Genomic DNA, 20,957 nt, shown 5'->3' with positions numbered 1-20,957 from the left:
AAGAATGATTGAAAGTAGTGGACTCACGCAAGGAAAGGAGACACCAACTGTACTAGTTCTGAGCGAGAGATGACCTCCTGATTGAAGATGACCAGACATCGTAAGAAGTTGTCATATGCCTCTGTACTTCTCAGAGCTTTACGGACCTAGAAAAGTGGAAAATGAGAATGAAACTTTCCAAAGAAGCTATAATCAATAGGTGGTCAATAAAGTTGCGCAAATTATAGGTACTGAAGTTAGTAGTGCTGCATTGTGCACATTGGCTAGAGCCCTGATCAAGACTAGAGGAAAGGTTCCATGTGACAGACGTCCTACCATCTGGAACATCTCGCAGAATCCGATTCCAAACTACTCTATCACGAAAAGGAATAAATAAGTGACAAGAGACGGTATCTCTCAGCCATAGTTACCTTATCAAAGAATTGAGACTCCGCCCCTGCTCCATGTTTGTTTGCATCCGCCAAGGATGGGTCCTTTGGAATCAGTATTTTCGGTTTCTTCTATTAAAAAGAAAAAAAAAGTAATAAATAGTAAAGTGTAGTGTTTAGGAACATTACCATCTTACACCTGGGGTTGGCACACAATGAACCAGTATTGGTTTTTCTAGTCTGACTATGGCACTTTAGACGCACCTTAATAGGCGGAGTGACTCCGGGTCCTGAATGTCGACGGATCTGACAACCATTCTGGCTGGGCCTTTGCTGCTTATTGTTCATCTGAGGTTTTTTCACAGTGCCCCCATGGTCATTCCGGACAGACTCAACCTTTTCTGCTGTGGTTTTGCTTAGAAGCTAAAAAGTACCAAAAAAAACAAAAAAACACAAAACATGCAGGTAAAATATTAGGTAGTCCGGAATATTCATAATGGTTTTTGGTAATCTTTCAGATTCAATCTTGTCAGTTCGACTTCAACTTTTCTTGAATGGTTTTTGAGCAAATGCAACAAAGATGAAGCATGAAACCGCTTGATATTATTTTGTACTGGGATTAAAGAAACTTCTAACAACTTACCACTGAGCTATTGGCATCCGGCAGGAACTGGCCAAACTCTGACAAAAGATCTTCCTGATTCTTGAACAGCCGAGCCACCTGGGCATAGACCTCTTGCTCCGTCAGGGCAGGAGTGTAGTTTCCCCCTGCCTCCTTGGCATTACGTTGTTCCTTCTATGAAGAGAAGAGGCGTTTGTACATTGCGGGTAATAATGTAGTCAAAACAAATAATAAACTATTTGAAGAAATCTTTAAAGGGGTCAGCCACTTTCCTCACACACTGACCAGGACTTCTGTCCATACAATGTCTGCTGGTGGAGGAGCAGTGACCAGGACTTCTGTCCATACAATGTTTACTGGTGGAGGAGCAGTGACCGGACCTGTCCATACAATGTCTACTGGTGGAGGAGCAGTGACCGGACCTGTCCATACAATGTCTGCTGGTGGAGGAGCAGTGACCGGACCTGTCCATACAATGTCTACTGGTGGAGGAGCAGTGACCGGACCTGTCCATACAATGTCTGCTGGTGGAGGAGCAGTGACCAGACCTGTCCATACAATGTCTTCTGGTGGATGAGCAGTGACCGGACCTGTCCATACAATGTCTGCTGGTGGAGGAGCAGTGACCGGACCTGTCCATACAATGTCTGCTGGTGGAGGAGCAGTGACCAGGACTTCTGTCCATACAATGTCTGCTGGTGGAAGAGCAGTGATTGGACCTGTCCATACAATGTCTGCTGGTGGAGGAGCAGTGATTGGACCTGTCCATACAATGTCTGCTGGTGGAGGAGCAGTGATTGGACCTGTCCATCAGCCGCTTCCAACTGTAAAACACCTCAAAGGGAAAGCTGCTTTTCTACTGGAGGAGGCTGATGGACAGATCTGGTCACTGCTCCTCCATCAGTAGTCATATTACGGACAGAAGTGCTGGTCAGTTTGTTAGGAAAGATGCATTAACAAGAGAAGGTGGCTGGCCCCTAGTAGTTGTCAACTATTAGCAGGCAGTGATTGTAGCGGCTAATTGGCTTCAGTGGTCACCTGATGCCCCTTGCCAGAAGAGGAACCCAGGAGATCAGTGGGAGAAACAGAAGGAAGTAGTAGAATTGGTCTGAGAGGTGACTTTGTTTTATTTGTCATGTTGCCTCTCCCATTAGGCCATTGGTACATTAACCCCTTAACGACCAGCAAGCATCCGAGCACATGTCAGATGATTTGTACAGCTGACATGTGCCTCACAGATTCCACCTGTGCCTGTTAACCCCTTAAATGGTGCTGTGAAAATGCAGTTTGCAGTCAATCTTTACTCTGCAGTTAATCTTTACTCACCCGGCTAGGCGTCGCAGTGACGTGATCACCATGAGCCGATGGTTGTTACGGTAGCACTGGGTCATGTGATAACTCCTATAGCTAGTGAAAGACACTTCCTGTTTCACCCAGCCGGCTGCTGCGCATGCGCGAGACTTCAGGGTGGCGGCCTCATCTATGTAAATGAACACTGGGGGACGGCGAACAGCGGCAGGAGGGGGGATAACGGATGAAATACAGCCCTCCCACGGGGCCAGCAAATTTCATTACCATAGCAAAGGTAATATTTTATAAAGTGTTTATATAGGTCTGAAAGGGGGGTCAGTAGCAAGAGGAACCTTTCTAGAATCCAGCCCAGGAGCTGCAGAAGGGGATTCTTTTAGTTTAATAGCGAACATTCTGGTGACAGGTTCCCTTTAAGTATTACAGAGACAGATTTGTCTTTCTTATTTTCATTTTGTGACATTGATTAAAATATGAAAATTAATTCTGCTATTTGAGATGCCAACTATGAAATAGGAGCAGAATCCACACAGCAAACATCCATTAGTGCCAAAGCTCAAGCTCAGCCAGGATTTGGGATGACCAATGCAATTTGATCGTTTCTGTTGTGTCAATTGGTTGGTCCACTGAATACATAAAGAGAATTGACTGACTGATCTACAATAAATCTGCACAGAATAAGTAACACCCTGGTATTATTTTAAAAATGCAATCTAATGGGCAGCAAGTCGGAGAGAAGCAAATCTGACATTGCACCGAGCCTACTAATCAGAAGCGGTGTCGGGGATGCGAGCAGGAAGAAGGAGGTTTGCCCATCTTACAGACAAGAACCGATGTGGCAGCTGGATCAAGGTCCTAAGTTATAAGATTTCCCTTTGGAAGAGAACGAAACCACTTGCAAAGTGTTTATCTGCTAGAAGATGACACAGTTATTAGTAAAGGGTCTATCTGCAAACAGGAGAGTACAGCTGCTTGTAAAGGGTTAATCTGAGTCTCTCAATACGTCCACCTAAAAACAGCAGCAGCCACACACTGTGGAGAATGTGGGAGGGAAGCGGAGACGGATGTACCTTCCTTATGACTCTGCTGCTTCCAGTGAGAGTCTCCTAAGGTTATCCAGCAGCCACCATCCTGCCCCATAACACATACTGCAGCTAGCATGTCACCATCCGGCATGGTGTCCACTGAACACACTGCTGTCTCCAGCCGCTCCAAAGCAGGAAGTCTCACAGGGCGGTCCAACATGAAAACACTTGGAATGTTGCATTTCGAGCGGACGTCTGCTTAGGTCACCCTAGCTCTTAAAGGCCAAGAGAATGTATCCAAACTTTCCTCAGCATGTATATCTTTTAATTAATGAGGCTATCCCAGAAAATGATTAATACATTTCATGCACATTTGCTTTCATATCATCTCAATATATAAACAGAGAGATTTTTGCCCACACTACAATAGTTTGGTGTTAGATTTTAGTTCCTTTACCCTGTTCTAATCTGAAGTGGTGGGTTAAGATGACCATTTCTGAGTTAAGAAACGCAAGTACCCCCATCCTTACCTGGTATGTGTGCAGGATCTCGAGGAAGGCTTTGTAAATGTCAGGCTGGCCCTGGAAGCGATTTTTTATTTTGTTCACATAATTGATGGCATGGTTGAACTCCACTGGCTGGTTATTTTGCATGGCTGGCGTTGCTGCCGTAGCAGTTGGGGTGGCGTGTGCCAACGGTCCTGGGGTGTGTGGCTGTGCTGGTGGAGAACGAGGAGATGGGTACTGGATTGGTGTGCTCGGATGATTTGTTGGTGTGTGTACCTGAGATGGCACCGGCTGTGAACAGAAAGGAGTATCAATGTCAATATGTTATATATGTTCTCAATTGAAACGATACACGGCAAAGCATAGTATAGAGAACAAGAGGAGCAACATTGTGCAACATTCATACCATATCAATCATCTGCCGATTACACAGTGGGGTCAGGGCACTAGTGACTAATCAATTTAGTAAAAGACATTTGCATTTTGCCATCTTGACCCACAGGCTAAATTCATGGTCATATAACAGCATTACACTATAGAGGTCACTAAGTTTAGACATGTCCAACCTCGACTGGTAGGTTCACGTTCCACTTACCTTATTAACTTTTGCTGGGGCTGGTGGAGGAGTTGGATGCACTGGAGGAGGGGCAGTCTGCGTGGACGGTTGTGAAGGTGGAGGAACTGGTGGGACGGGAGGCTGAAGACCATGGGTTGTGATCTGGTGGACCTGTCCAGGTGTTGTGACATTGACCAAGTCATTCGTCTGCACCTCTATTTTATACCCAGGTGGCAAAAACGTGTTAAAACCCATTATGAGGTCTGGATGGCCTTTGAATAGCTGGGAAACTCGACTGATGACCCCTGGAGTGTCAATACTGGTAAGGAAGCAACAAACAAGAAAACATGTAAGCATGAATTTTTTTTGTTACAATCATTAAAAATGAAGGGGATTGTTCGGCCTTGAGGGATAAGTCTTGTCACTCTATGTGACTGCGGACTAATGGATCCTTGCAGTGCGTGTGCTGTCCACAGTCTTCTGTGCCAGGAGCAATCCAGCCACATTCTGACTAGACATGTCCGGCCTTACTCTTTCACTTATATTGAGTGAGGCCATGCACGTCTAGTCGACAGGTGACCGCATGTGTGCAAATTGCATATTTCCGTCATGCGCCCACCTACTCTTGGCATCGAAAAATACAGACAGTGCACATGAAGATTCACAAAACTGCAGTCATATAAAGCGAATGCAGACTCGTACCCCAAGGGTTGGAAAACCCCTTTAAATTCTAAGCAATCCGGTCACAAGCAGTTTGGAGACATCCTAGAACTTTACGACTGTGTGCCCATGTCACAAACCACCGGGGGGGTCACTCAGAAATCCCCCGCGCTGGCTACCAGTACGTCACAATCGGGGGGTAACAAGTGGGGGTCACCCCTCCTTTATACCTCCCGACCGACAGACAGAGCACGTGACGCGCTCTCTAGCGCCCCTCTTATAGTCAGGCCAATTATGGAATTGCCCGACAATAAGCAAGGAGGCCGCTATACTACTTATGCCGATTATTGAAGGGTCCCCGGTGAGAGTAAGGTATATATTCCCCCGACCTCCGCGGGCGGAATATATAAAATCTCCCCGAATCTCACTGGCCTCCCCACAATAATCCTTGGCACAATTCGCTGCCACCAACCGATTTACGGTAACTATTAGCCGAACACACAGACGTGGGATTCAAGATCGAGATAACAGAACAGCCCAAGATTAATTATATAATTTAATCAGCCTAAAGCACACTAGAAACTACAATATATACAATAGGGAATCTACAGAATATACATATGTCAGAGTACAGTTACAATCGAAGCATGGGTTACAAACAGGCATACACAGTTCCAGCAGTTACCTTGTTGCGTCTGGCCACAGGGGGGCGCTGTACCCAGGTTTCTAGGATCCTTCCCACAGATGTTTCCTACACGTGCCCCCAGCGAAAAGACCACTGGAAAATGGCCGAAGTAGGGTTATCAACCTGGGCAATCCAGGTCCCCTCCTACCTTAGTGACCTCACAGGGAAGCACTGCCACTCCCCCTGCATGGATCAGAATTATCCAGCAAAGGGGATATTGGCCATAACTTTGCCTGGGAGCGTCGTAGGCAGACGCCAATGCTCTCATTGTGACAGTTATGAATTTAGCTACAGAACGAGGGGACTCATGACCTGTCTGCCAGTTCCCCATTGGCTGATATCACGCCTGGGCATTTCCCAATGTCCTGCTCCCATAAAAAGGGTGTGCCGGCATCGTCTGCATGCAGAGACACCATTTTTATGGTTGCCATATTTATCGGAAATATGGCTTGCGAGATATGAACCATTTTTTACTGGAGTCGTTCTGTCTGGCTATTTCCATAGCCTTGTAATGAGATACAACTCTTGTTACAGGGTGACGGCAGGGAGTCATCCTGTGTCCTTTGTTCCCACACCACCTCATCTCCATATCACAGGACATGGCCATGGAGGTGTAAGTGGAACACTGAGAACAAGAAGGGAGGGGGCACTGCCAGGGAGTGATGAGGGATTATGACTGGAGTCATAATTCACCTTCATATCCCGGGATTTGCCTCACACCTCCCCCCTTTTGAGGGCGCTAGGGGGCAGCACACTCCGGTGTTCCCCCGTGCGCCCGTCCGCGACCTCTCCTTGTCGGGACAGCCCGTCTGCGTTACCGTGGTCACGGCCCCTTTTGTGGCGAATGGTGAAGTTGTATTGCTGGAGCGCAACAATCGCCCATTCGTCCCAGAGACGGTGTGCAACCAGCTGAGGGGATTGTGGTCCGTCTCCACGATGAAGTGGCGCCCGTATAGATAGGGTTGCAGACGCTGCAGGGCCCACACTATGGCCAGGCACTCCTTCTCCATCGTGGAATAGGCAACTTCCCTTGGTAACAGCTTCCTGCTCAGGTACAAGACTGGGTGCTCTTGGCTCGCAGAGTCCACCTGGCTGAGCACCGCACCGAGGCCGAAGTCACTGGCGTCGGTCTGTACTACAAACGGCCGCGTGAAGTCGGCTGCCTGTAGCACGGGCGGGCTGGACAGGGCGTCCTTTAGGGCCCGGAAGGCTGTCTCGCAGTCCATTGTCCAATCGACTGCAGAGGGCAGCTTCTTCTTGGTGAGGTCCGTCAAGGGCTTTGCCAGGCTACTATAGCATGGAACAAACCTCCTATAGTACCCAGCGGTCCCCAAGAAGGACATCACCTGCTTCTTGGTCCTGGGGGTGGGCCAGGATGCGATGGCTTCCACTTTCTCAGGCTCGGGCTTCAGTGTTCTCCCACCTACCTGGTGACCGAGGTACTGGACCTCGCTCATGGCCAGCTGACACTTTCCCGGCTTGATGGTCAAACCTGCCCGGTGGATCCGCCTGAGCACCTGTGCTAGATGCTCTAGGTGGTCCTCCCAGGTGGGACTGAAGACGGCAATGTCATCCAGGTACGCGGCCGCGTACCCTTCAAGTCCCTTGAGCAGGGTGTTGACCATCCGCTGGAAAGTGGCAGGGGCATTCCTCATCCCGAATGGCATCACCGTGGACTCGTACAGTCCAAATGGGGTAATAAAGGCAGAGCGTTCCCTGGCCTTGCGAGTCAGGGGGATCTGCCAATATCCCCGGCTCAGATCCATGATGGTCAGGTACTGAGCCCCGGCCAACTGATCGAGCAGGTCATCGATGCGTGGCATTGGGTACGCATCGGCGACCGTGACAGCATTGAGCCCCCTGTAGTCCACGCAGAACCGAGTGGTTCTGTCCTTCTTAGGGACGAGGACTACAGGCGAGGCCCAAGCGCTGTTGGATGCCTGGATCACCCCCAGCTTCAGCATCTCGTCAATCTCCTGGCGCATGTGTTGCTGCACCTCCAGGGAGACCCGATATGCTGAACGCCGGATCGGGGGATGATCCCCAGTGTCCACGTGATGGACAGCCAAGTCAGTCCTTCCGGGCTGGTTGGTAAACAACCCCCGGAAGGGGTGTAGGGTGGCCCACAGCTGGGACCGTTGGTCCTCCAAGAGCTGGTGGCCAACCTCCACATCCTCAATGGATCCGCCTGCCCTAACCTGGGCTAGCATATCCAAGAGGGTTTCCGCTTCTCCCTCCTCGGGCAGGTTGCACACGGGGAGCGCACATGCCTCCCGCTCATGATGTGCCTTCATCATGTTCACATGGAAGGGCTTCCGCCTTCCACGGGCAGGGTCCAGGGTGACCAGGTACGTCACAGGGTTGAGCTGCTGGTACACGAGGTATGGGCCTTCCCAGGCTGCCTGAAGCTTGTCCTGTGGTACGGGGACCAGTACCCACACCTTTTGACCCACTTGGTAGGTCCTCTCACAAGCGTTCTGGTCGTACCAACGCTTCTGATCGGCCTGGGCTTGAGCCATATTGTCGTGTACCAGTTGCGTCAAGGCCTGCATTTTGTCCCGGAAGCGCATGACACACTCGATAACCGACACTCCAGGGGTGGCCAAATCCCCTTCCCAAGCCTCTTTCACCAGAGCCAGGGGGCCCCGCACACGTCGCCCGTACAGGAGCTCAAACGGTGAGAATCCTGTTGAGGCCTGTGGAACCTCCCGGTAAGCAAATAACAGGTGTGGGAGATACCGCTCCCAGTCACGCCCATGGGAGTCGACCAACATCTTAAGCATCTGCTTTAAGGTGCCATTGAACCGCTCGCACAGGCCATTAGTCTGTGGATGGTACGGGCTGGCCACCAGATGTCGCACCTGGACTTGCTTACAGAGGGCCTCCATCAGCTGGGACATGAATTGGGTCCCCCGGTCAGTGAGCATTTCCTGGGGAAAACCCACTCGGGAGAAAATCTCCAGCAATGCGGTGGCCACCTTGTCAGCCCGAATGGACGACAAGGCCATTGCTTCTGGGTACCGGGTGGCATAGTCCACTACCGTCAGTATGAAGCGTTTCCCGGAGCTGCTGGGGATGGCCAGCGGGCCGACCAGATCCACAGCCACCCTCCTGACAGGCTCATCGATGATTGGCAGAGATACTAGTGGGGCTTTGGGGCGTGGCCCCGCCTTCCCCACTCTCTGACAGGTTTCACACGAACGGCAGTAGGCAGCCACATCGGCCCCCATTTTTGGCCAGTAGAAATGCTGGTTTAACCTGGCCTTGGTCTTAGCGATCCCTAGGTGTCCGGCCATCGGAATCTCATGTGCGATCCGCAACAACTCCGTCCGGAACGGATAGGGTACCACCAACTGTCGGTCCCTGGGCCACGCCTCCGGTGAACCCTGCTGGACCGTGGCCCGGTACAGCCGTCCTTGGTCCCAGACCACTCGCTCCGGGTCCGAGTCCGAGGGAGGCTGTGCCGCCTGCTCCTTAAGAGCTTTCAGGCTGTCGTCAGCTTCTAACGCTGCCTGAAACCCCTGACTAGATGTGGCCAGAATCGACGAGACTGTCACATCTTCAGTCAGTACCCCGGGACCTGTGTCCTGGCCTCCACCTGACTCGGCTGCCACTTGGTCAGAAGGGGAAGAGCTATCGGACCTCCGGGAGGCCCCTTGGCTTCCAGCACTCCCACTGCGGGTGACAGCGGCCACAGCCGCTGCGACCGTGGGTCGTGCCTGCTCCTCCTCCGTTCCTGACCAAGTCGCCGGTTCAGGCAGACCTACCTGGCTTCCTGACACCCCGGTTGTGGGGGAACCATGCACCGAGATCTTACCTGGGAGCACTTCCGCTCCTGGACCGGCCCCAATCTCACCTGCCTGTTCCCCTCCTGCAGCAACAGAACCCCGCTGTGAAATCTCTGGGGACCCCACATTTGCTGTGGTAGCCCCCACCCCACACACTGGTCCTCCCCCTGCAGCACCCTGCTCTCTGCTTATCCCTGCAGAGGGCAACAGATCCCAGCTCACAGGCTGGTTACTTGTAGAGGCATTGTCACACCTTTCTCTGACCCCCTCCCCTGTCACAGCTGCAGCTGAGTGTGTGTCTATGGTGTCTATGCAAGCAGAAATATCAGAGTTCACTCCCTCCTCCCTTACATCATTCATAGATAACACATTAACATTGTTAGGAGTCATGTCAGTACGGGCTGAAGGTTCAGCCCTTGGGGGGGGCCCAAACTGGGAGGTTATCTGCCCCAAATCTGTCCCAAGTAGCACGTTTGCAGGGATCCGATCAGTTACCCCCACCTCCCTCACCCCTCACCCTGCGCCCCAGTCCACATAAATGTCAGCAACAGGCAGCGCCGGGTCAATGCCTCCAATCCCGGAGACAGCGAGGGTTTTTCCAGGGATCAAGTCTTGGGGGGACACCATCTCAGGCCGCACCAGAGTCACCTCCGAGGCGCTGTGTCGCAGTCCTATGGTCACAGACCGGCCGACGGTGACAGGTTGGAAGCTGTCCAGGGACCTACCACCACCCCCACCCACACAATACACCTTGGGCGGCCCTTGGGACGGGGACGGAGCCGGGGCCTTGGGACGCTGAGGGCACATGGCCTTGAAGTGTCCAGGTAGGTTGCACTGGGGGCACCGTCTTGGTTCCGCCACGGGCCTGGAGAGGGGAGTTGAGGGGGACACCCCCTGCAGTCTAGGGGCAGGTGGGGCAGTCGCCGAATTCATCTTACCCCCTCTCCAGGTGCTGCTGGTGGCCGCTCTCCTGGCCTCAGGGGCCCGGTTGTTGGTGTAGTCATCGGCAAGGGCAGCTGTAGCCGTGGACCCCTTTGGCTTCTGGTCTCGGATGAACTGGCGGAGATCCTCAGGGCAGTTCCACAAGAGTTGCTCCGTGATGAACAAGTCCAGGATCTCCGGTCCGGTGGAAAGCTGCAGGCCTTGGGTCCAGTGGTCGGCAGCTCGGGCAAGTGCCCGCCGGTGGTCAGCCCAGGAGTCCTTTGGTCCCTTCTGCAGGGTCCGGAACTTCTTGCGGTAGGACTCCGGAGTGAGGTTGTACTGTTGGATCAGGGCCCGCTTGATGGTGTCGTAGCCCTGATCTGCCTCAGCAGGCAAGTCCCCAAGGATATCCAGGGCCTTACCCCTTAAACGGGGGGTCAGGTATTTGGCCCACTGGTCCTTGTCCAGATGGTGCTGCAGGCAAGTCCGTTCAAAAGCAGTCAAGAAAGAGTCCAAGTCTCCATCCTTCTCCAGCACTGGGAAGTCCTCAACACGGACCTTTGGAAGTTTGGTGTCTCGAAGGTCACATGTGGCTGATGAGGGCCGGAGCTGAGCTAGCTGCAGCTGGTAGTCACGGTCTGCCTGTCGCTCTCGCTCTTCACGCGCTGCCTGCCGCTCTCGCTCCGCAGCCTCACGCTCTGCGTGCCGCTCCGCAGCCTCAGCGTCACGCGCTGCCTGCCGCTCTGCCCTGCGCTCTGCCAGGAGTTCCTTGTAGCCCTTCTGGTCTCCAGCCTGGAGAAGGGCCATAGCCATTTGAAGAAGGCTATCCGAGCCTCCCAGGCTCGGTGGAATGGCACGTGGTGATCTGCGGCACGCTGCAGAGCTAGGCGATTCACTGTCCCTTTCAGAGCGGAGGGCTGGCATCTGGCTCGTTGAGGAACCTTGGGCGAGCTCCTCCTCATCTTGTCCAGCAGTGCCAGGTTGTGCAATGTCCTCTGCAGAGCTGTTCTCTGGCGTCGAGCTCCTGGAGGACTCGTGGGCAACCTCCTCATTGCTGTCCACAGCACCGTCCTCCCTCTCTTCGGCTCCTGCCTTAGCATTGGCCAGTTGCATAGCTCTGCTCCTGGTGCCATCAGCCATTCTTGCAGACTTTTGGTCACTGACACAGAACTGACACCTGATGCCTCCACACACCTTACAGTATCTGCACTCTGACACTCTAGTGTTGAGCTAGTCTGAAGACCCCAGCAGCCACAGCTGCTGCAGGCAGTCTTTAGTGTCTGGGAGTATGGGTCTCACACTCACACACACTATTATCTCGATCCCACCGCTATGCCACCAATATGTCACAAACCACCGGGGGGGTCACTCAGAAATCCCCCGCGCTGGCTACCAGTACGTCACAATCGGGGGGTAACAAGTGGGGGTCACCCCTCCTTTATACCTCCCGACCGACAGACAGAGCACGTGACGCGCTCTCTAGCGCCCCTCTTATAGTCAGGCCAATTATGGAATTGCCCGACAATAAGCAAGGAGGCCGCTATACTACTTATGCCGATTATTGAAGGGTCCCCGGTGAGAGTAAGGTATATATTCCCCCGACCTCCGCGGGCGGAATATATAAAATCTCCCCGAATCTCACTGGCCTCCCCACAATAATCCTTGGCACAATTCGCTGCCACCAACCGATTTACGGTAACTATTAGCCGAACACACAGACGTGGGATTCAAGATCGAGATAACAGAACAGCCCAAGATTAATTATATAATTTAATCAGCCTAAAGCACACTAGAAACTACAATATATACAATAGGGAATCTACAGAATATACATATGTCAGAGTACAGTTACAATCGAAGCATGGGTTACAAACAGGCATACACAGTTCCAGCAGTTACCTTGTTGCGTCTGGCCACAGGGGGGCGCTGTACCCAGGTTTCTAGGATCCTTCCCACAGATGTTTCCTACACGTGCCCCCAGCGAAAAGACCACTGGAAAATGGCCGAAGTAGGGTTATCAACCTGGGCAATCCAGGTCCCCTCCTACCTTAGTGACCTCACAGGGAAGCACTGCCACTCCCCCTGCATGGATCAGAATTATCCAGCAAAGGGGATATTGGCCATAACTTTGCCTGGGAGCGTCGTAGGCAGACGCCAATGCTCTCATTGTGACAGTTATGAATTTAGCTACAGAACGAGGGGACTCATGACCTGTCTGCCAGTTCCCCATTGGCTGATATCACGCCTGGGCATTTCCCAATGTCCTGCTCCCATAAAAAGGGTGTGCCGGCATCGTCTGCATGCAGAGACACCATTTTTATGGTTGCCATATTTATCGGAAATATGGCTTGCGAGATATGAACCATTTTTTACTGGAGTCGTTCTGTCTGGCTATTTCCATAGCCTTGTAATGAGATACAACTCTTGTTACAGGGTGACGGCAGGGAGTCATCCTGTGTCCTTTGTTCCCACACCACCTCATCTCCATATCACAGGACATGGCCATGGAGGTGTAAGTGGAACACTGAGAACAAGAAGGGAGGGGGCACTGCCAGGGAGTGATGAGGGATTATGACTGGAGTCATAATTCACCTTCATATCCCGGGATTTGCCTCACAGCCCATGATAGGCTTTTAGTGAGTTTTTGATGCTGCATATATTCTCTGTGTGGAAAATACACAGTGTCTTATATTTCCAGAAATCTCCTGCCCACTGTGTGTCTTTATTTACTTAGTTTCTGTAACATGTCAATTTCTCTTACAGGTATGCTAAGTTTTAAGTGGATTTTTTTCCCCACATACTTGCATTAGATGCGGAAAATGCACACACAAAAAAAAAAAGTGGTTTTAGTGTGTTTCCATGGCGGCGGAAACGCACTAAAAACTCATATGATCCGCATTATGGTTTGTCAAAGCCAAATATCAGGAAATATCAAAAACAAAGCATCATTATATACTGTGTATATATATATATATATCTATATATATAATTGCCTTATTCTGTCTGTCTGTCTTGCTCCAAAATTGTGTCACCGTGACAGTGTCGTTAGAGTGACAACTGTCGGATTGGCCGCTGGGCTCGGCCTGGCCCCGCCCCCCCCACACAGATTGGCCGCTCGCCTTGGCCTGGCCCCGCCCCCGCATGGATTGGCCGCTCGCCCCGACCCTCTGCACGCATCGACCGCTCGGCCACGCCCCTTCCCCCGAATTCAAACGAAGCCCCGACTCCCCCAGCCCAGACATAACCTTGCGATGCTGGGATCGTGACGGAGCCGGTGTACGCTGGTAACCATGATAAACATCGGGTAACTATAGGAAGCACTTCCCTTAGTTACCCGATGTGTATCATGGTTACCAGCGAACACCAGCTCCCGGTACACATGTGCAGGGAGCCGGCATACGCTGCGGTCAATAATGAAGTATCATGCAGCGGTGAAAGAGTTAAAGACACTGCAAGACACTTCATTATAGGCAGCGGGCACCCCCAGAAGAAGACCCCGAAGTCATACTCACCAGACGCCGACCGGGAGCAGGTGAGCGCATCAAGGTCCTGCAGTGGCGGAACACACACACACACACACACACATAAGAACAGACACACACACATCAGATCACACTCACTCACTCTCACACACACCTCACACACACATCAGATCGCATCCACACACTCACAACATCCAGTGATATCGCTTACTTCTCGGCGGCGATACTGTGCGTGCAGTGACCTTCCAGGACCTGCCGGAGGATCACATGGCCGGAAGCATGTGGTATCTCCGGATGTTGTGAGTGTGTGAGCGCGTATGTGCGATATCGTCAGTGTGTGTGTGCGTGTATGCAATCGGATGAGTGCGTGTATGCGATCGGATGTGTGCGTGTGTTCTGATGTGTGAGTGTATGCGATCGGATCTGTGAGTGTCGGCAGAGGAGCACGGCGTGCAGCACAGCTGCTGGGACCGCCCACCGGAGGGCACAGGGAGAAGTGGGGTGTGAGTGTATGCGATCAGATGTGTGCGTGTATACTGTCTGATGTGTGACTGTGGAGCACGATGGGGAGTGCGTAGCATGGGGGATGGAGCACGATGGGGGGTGCGCAGCATGGGGGATGGAGCACGATGGGGGGTGCGCAGCATGGGGGATGGAGCACGATGGGGGGTGCGCAGCATGGGGGATGGAGCACGATGGGGGGTGCGCAGCATGGGGGATGGAGCACGATGTTGGGTGCGCAGCATGGGGGGTGCGCAGCATGGGGGATAGAGCACGATGGGGGGTGCGCAGCATGGGGGATGGAGCACGATGGGGGGTGCGCAGCATGGGGGATGGAGCACGATGGGGGGGTGCGCAGCATGGGGGATGGAGCACGATGGGGGATGGAGCACGATGGGGAGTGCGCAGCATGGGGGATGTAGCACGATGGGGAGTGCGCAGCATGGGGGATGGAGCACGATGGGGAGTGCGCAGCATGGGGGATGGAGCACGATGGGGAGTGCGCAGCATGGGGGATGGAGCACGATGGGGGGTGCGCAGCATGGGGTATGGAGCACGATGGGGGGTGCGCAGCATGGGGGATGGAGCAAGATGGGGGTGCACACCTCCCCCCAAAACACACACACCGCCGAACAACACACCACACACACACTGGGAACCACAAACACCGCCCTACACAGACACCCACACACAGACAACGCCGCACACACACAACACCCAACACACAAACACCGCGGCATACACAAATATATGCACATACCGCGCAACACACACTGCACAAAACATACCTCCCCTGAAACACACATGTAAGGGGTAGTCGGACCCCTGGTAGTGAAGGAACGTTTTCCCCCCCTGAAGACGCCACATAGTATGGTGGCAAATGTTAAATGTTAATGGTAAAATGTTACCTGTTGTTGTAGTGATTAAACAGTTTCCCCACTAGGTGCCAGTGTAGAGCAGTGGTTCCCCTGGTAACAGTGGCAGGGAAGGAAGGAGGGGCAGGGCAGCCTAGGTGGGGAAGGGAGGTCTCTGAAGGCAGAGCAGAGCAGTGTGCTGGAGATGTAACATGAGAGAGAGCTGAGGAGAAGTGCCGGGGCAGAGTGCAGCAGTGGGTGCTGTGGCAGTGGAGCAGAGAAGTTGGAGCTAATCCGGAGCCGGTGGTGTGTACTAGAGTGGAGTGCAGCTATCAGGGGGATAACAAGTGGCCCCTGCAGGCGAAGGTTAGTGCCCTGACAAAGAAGTGGAGAGGTGAGAACTTATCCGGAGCCGGTAGTCTGTGCTAGATCTGCCCTATAGTAAATCCGGGTTCAGTGTGCGGCTACTAGGGGGTTAACGCATGTCCCCTGCAGGCGAGGGAAAGTTACCGGGGAAAGAAGAAACCGTCAGCAAGAAGTGTAACGTGTAAACCGATGTGACTTGATGCTGAAAGGTGTAACGAGGAGTTGGAACTCATCCGGAACCGGTAGTGTGTGCTAGATCTGCCCTGCAGTAATTCAGGGTTCAGAGTACAGCTACTAGGGGGTTAACAAGTGTCCCCTGCAGGTGAAGGAGAGTGACCGTCAGCAAAAAAGGGGAAACCGTCAGGAAGGAACGTAATCTGTAACATTAAAGTGAAGTACTGAAGTAACTTGCTGCTGAGAAGTGTAACAGAAAATGGAAGCCTCGTTCAATAAAATGTTTCTTAGGGTACTTTCACACTTGCGTTATTTTCCTTCCGTTACAATCCGCCCTTTTGGGAAACAGCGGAATCCGTTAACGGATTCCGCTGTTTCCCATAGACTTGTATGGTTGACGGATTGTACCAAAAGGAGCTGCGTTGCTTCCGCTGGGCGACGCTCCGTTGCTTCCGCCCAGCGGGAGCAACGCAGCATGTAACGTTATTTTGAGCAGCGGAATCCTCTGGATTTCACTGCGCATGCTCTTTTTTTTTTTTTTTTTAAATCAAACTTTATTTTGGCTCGCGGTGGCCGAACGTTCAGCTGAGCGCCCGGCTGCCGGCAAGCGACAGCGCTCAGCTGAATGACCGGCCACCAGCATGCCCGGCCGCCGGCAAGTCACAGCGCTCAGCTGAGCGCCCGCCCGCCGGCATGCCCGGGCGCCGGCAAGTGACAGCGATCAGCTGATCACCCGGCGGCCGGCTGCAGGGAGCGATCAGCTGATCACCCGGCGGCCGGCTGCAGGGAGCGATCAGCTGATCACCCGGCGGCCGGCTGCAGGGAGCGATCAGCTGATCACCCGGCGGCCGGCTGCAGGGAGCGATCAGCTGATCACCCGGCGGCCGGCTGCAGGGAGCGATCAGCTGATCACCCGGCGGCCGGCTGCAGGGAGCGATCAGCTGATCACCCGGCGGCCGGGAGCGATCAGCTGATCACCCGGCGGCCGGCTGCAGGGAGCGATCAGCTGATCACCCGGCGGCCGGCTGCAGGGAGCGATCAGCTGATCACCCGGCGGCCGGCTGCAGGGAGCGATCAGCTGATCACCCGGCGGCCGGCTGCAGGGAGCGATCAGCTGATCACCCGGCGGCCGGGAGCGATCAGCTGATCACCCGGCGGCCGGCTGCAGGGAGCGATCAGCTGATCACCCGGCGGCCGGCTGCAGGGAGCGATCAGCTGATCACCCGGCGGCCGGCTGCAGGGAGCGATCAGCTGATCACCCGGCGGCCGGGAGCGATCAGCTGATCACCCGGCGGGCGGGAGCGATCAGCTGATCACCCGGCGGCCGGCTGCAGGGAGCGATCAGCTGATCACCCGGCGGCCGGGAGCGATCAGCTGATCACCCGGCGGGCGGGAGCGATCAGCTGATCACCCGGCGGCCGGCTACTGGGAGCAATCAGCTGATCACCCAGCGGCCGGCTGCAGGGAACGATCAGCTGATCGTTCACTATAGTCTGCCGCTGGTAAAACCGGGAAAAAAAAAAAAAAAAAAATCAAAACGAATTGCGTTGTTTTGCAGCATCCGTTGCATCCGTTGTGTCACTATATGCAACACATCCGTTGCATCCGTTACACAACGCAATGCAACGGATACCGTTCAACGCAAGTGTGAAAGTAGCCTTAGTTTACCAGCTGCCTGTCAGTGGCTCTTTTCTGTAACTGATGAAGGGGCTGGCGAGCCGAAGGAAAACGGCGTCACGGAGAACTCAGGTACCGGCACGAACGCGTCCCTGCCACCCACACTCTGCCCCACAAACAACACCCCTGTTTTAATAGTGACGGCCGGGCCGGGGGTCAGCCTGTCGCCCAAAGGGGCCACGACTACACCCCCTGAGGCGACCCCTGCCCCCGTTACACATACACGCACTCCACACCCACACAAACCGCGCAACACACACAGCACCACACACAGACAACACTGCAGACACACAGCGCTCCACAAACAACGCAACACACACAACGCAACACACAAACAACACCGCTCTCACACACACCCACACCCAGAACATTTACAGTGCCCTATACAAACACTTGGTAACTGCACACAACAATATCTATATCCATATATATATATCCATATATATGTACCCATATTATATATATATATATATATATATATATAATTGCCTTATTCTGTCTGTCTGTCATGCTCCAAAATTGTGTCCTTACGGTGACACAAAGCTGATTGGCCGCTGGGCTCGCCATGGCCCCGCCCCCCCACACGGATTGGCCTCTCGCCCCGGCTCTCTGCAGGCCCCGCCCCCCTCACGCAATGCACGCTCGCTCTGGCCCAACTGACACGGAGCTCCGACTCCCAGGTGAGTACACACACACACATCAGATCACACTCACTCTCACACACACCTCACACATCACATCCACACACTCACAACATCCTGGGATATCGCTTGCTTCTACACCGGCTCCGTCACGATCCCAGCAGCGCCAGACATAACCTTGCGATGCTGGGATCTTGACGGAGCCCGTGAACGCTGGTAACCATTATACACATCGGGTAACTAAGGTCCCTTAGTTACCCGATGTGTATCATAGTTACCAGTGTACACCGGCTCCCGGTACACATGTGCAGGGAGCCGGCATTATACTCCTCTCCCCCCAGGACTACTCCTCCTATTAAGGTCCTCCTATTATACCCCTCTCTGAGTATAATAGGAGAACTATTATAGCATGGGGGATGTAGCACGATGGGGGGTGCGCAGCATGGGGGATGTAGCACGATGGGGTGCGCAGCATGGGGGATGTAGCACGATGGGGAGTGCGCAGCATGGGGGATGTAGCACGATGGCGGGTGCGCAGCATGGGGGATGTAGCACGATGGCGGGTGCGCAGCATGGGGGATGTAGCACGATGGGGAGTGCACAGCATGGGGGATGTAGCACGATGGGGAGTGCGCAGCATGGGGGATGTAGCACGATGGGGAGTGCGCAGCATGGGGGATGTAGCACGATGGGGGGTGCGCAGCATGGGGGATGGAGCACGATGGGGGGGTGCGCAGCATGGGGGATGGAGCACGATGGGGGATGGAGCACGATGGGAAGTGCGCAGCATGGGGGATGTAGCACGATGGGGAGTGCGCAGCATGGGGGATGGAGCACGATGGGGAGTGCGCAGCATGGGGGATGGAGCACGATGGGGAGTGCGCAGCATGGGGGATGGAGCACGATGGGGAGTGCGCAGCATGGGGGATGGAGCACGATGGGGGGTGCGCAGCATGGGGGATGGAGCACGATGGGGGGTGCGCAGCATGGGGGATGGAGCAAGATGGGGGTGCACACCTCCCCCCAAAACACACACACCGCCGAACAACACACCACACACACACTGGGAACCACAAACACCGCCCTACACAGACACCCACACACAGACAACGCCGCACACACACAACACCCAACACACAAACACCGCGGCATACACAAATATATGCACATACCGCGCAACACACACTGCACAAAACATACCTCCCCTGAAACACACATGTAAGGGGTAGTCGGACCCCTGGTAGTGAAGGAACGTTTTCCCCCCCTGAAGACGCCACATAGTATGGTGGCAAATGTTAAATGTTAATGGTAAAATGTTACCTGTTGTTGTAGTGATTAAACAGTTTCCCCACTAGGTGCCAGTGTAGAGCAGTGGTTCCCCTGGTAACAGTGGCAGGGAAGGAAGGAGGGGCAGGGCAGCCTAGGTGGGGAAGGGAGGTCTCTGAAGGCAGAGCAGAGCAGTGTGCTGGAGATGTAACATGAGAGAGAGCTGAGGAGAAGTGCCGGGGCAGAGTGCAGCAGTGGGTGCTGTGGCAGTGGAGCAGAGAAGTTGGAGCTAATCCGGAGCCGGTGGTGTGTACTAGAGTGGAGTGCAGCTATCAGGGGGATAACAAGTGGCCCCTGCAGGCGAAGGTTAGTGCCCTGACAAAGAAGTGGAGAGGTGAGAACTTATCCGGAGCCGGTAGTCTGTGCTAGATCTGCCCTATAGTAAATCCGGGTTCAGTGTGCGGCTACTAGGGGGTTAACGCATGTCCCCTGCAGGCGAGGGAAAGTTACCGGGGAAAGAAGAAACCGTCAGCAAGAAGTGTAACGTGTAAACCGATGTGACTTGATGCTGAAAGGTGTAACGAGGAGTTGGAACTCATCCGGAACCGGTAGTGTGTGCTAGATCTGCCCTGCAGTAATTCAGGGTTCAGAGTACAGCTACTAGGGGGTTAACAAGTGTCCCCTGCAGGTGAAGGAGAGTGACCGTCAGCAAAAAAGGGGAAACCGTCAGGAAGGAACGTAATCTGTAACATTAAAGTGAAGTACTGAAGTAACTTGCTGCTGAGAAGTGTAACAGAAAATGGAAGCCTCGTTCAATAAAATGTTTCTTAGGGTACTTTCACACTTGCGTTATTTTCCTTCCGTTACAATCCGCCCTTTTGGGAAACAGCGGAATCCGTTAACGGATTCCGCTGTTTCCCATAGACTTGTATGGTTGACGGATTGTACCAAAAGGAGCTGCGTTGCTTCCGCTGGGCGACGCTCCGTTGCTTCCGCCCAGCGGGAGCAACGCAGCATGTAACGTTATTTTGAGCAGCGGAATCCTCTGGATTTCACTGCGCATGCTCTTTTTTTTTTTTTTTTAAATCAAACTTTATTTTGGCTCGCGGTGGCCGAACGTTCAGCTGAGCGCCCGGCTGCCGGCAAGCGACAGCGCTCAGCTGAATGACCGGCCACCAGCATGCCCGGCCGCCGGCAAGTCACAGCGCTCAGCTGAGCGCCCGCCCGCCGGCATGCCCGGGCGCCGGCAAGTGACAGCGATCAGCTGATCACCCGGCGGCCGGCTGCAGGGAGCGATCAGCTGATCACCCGGCGGCCGGCTGCAGGGAGCGATCAGCTGATCACCCGGCGGCCGGCTGCAGGGAGCGATCAGCTGATCACCCGGCGGCCGGCTGCAGGGAGCGATCAGCTGATCACCCGGCGGCCGGCTGCAGGGAGCGATCAGCTGATCACCCGGCGGCCGGGAGCGATCAGCTGATCACCCGGCGGCCGGCTGCAGGGAGCGATCAGCTGATCACCCGGCGGCCGGCTGCAGGGAGCGATCAGCTGATCACCCGG

General features: G+C 53.8%; 1 protein-coding gene across 4 annotated transcripts in view; it reads right to left on the bottom strand.

Annotated features, from left to right (window-relative positions):
* The window catches only part of SIN3A (SIN3 transcription regulator family member A), a 137,386-nt gene that overhangs the window by 70,972 nt on the left and 45,457 nt on the right, over window positions 1-20,957 (bottom strand). For all 4 annotated transcript variants that reach the window (XM_075345587.1, XM_075345589.1, XM_075345590.1 and 1 more), the window contains exons 5-10: window positions 4,425-4,704; window positions 3,854-4,120; window positions 1,012-1,164; window positions 633-791; window positions 411-500; window positions 28-146 (exon numbers count right to left, since the gene is read on the bottom strand). In XM_075345587.1, the coding sequence (XP_075201702.1) occupies window positions 28-146; window positions 411-500; window positions 633-791; window positions 1,012-1,164; window positions 3,854-4,120; window positions 4,425-4,704 (1,068 nt within the window). The remainder of the gene's footprint in view (window positions 1-27; window positions 147-410; window positions 501-632; window positions 792-1,011; window positions 1,165-3,853; window positions 4,121-4,424; window positions 4,705-20,957) is intronic.

Source organism: Anomaloglossus baeobatrachus, chromosome 4, assembly GCF_048569485.1.
Source record: "Anomaloglossus baeobatrachus isolate aAnoBae1 chromosome 4, aAnoBae1.hap1, whole genome shotgun sequence".
NCBI classification, from domain to species: Eukaryota; Metazoa; Chordata; class Amphibia; order Anura; family Aromobatidae; genus Anomaloglossus; species Anomaloglossus baeobatrachus.
The sequence above is the reverse complement of the archived record's forward strand: the minus strand, read 5'-3'. Positions and strand labels throughout refer to the sequence as shown.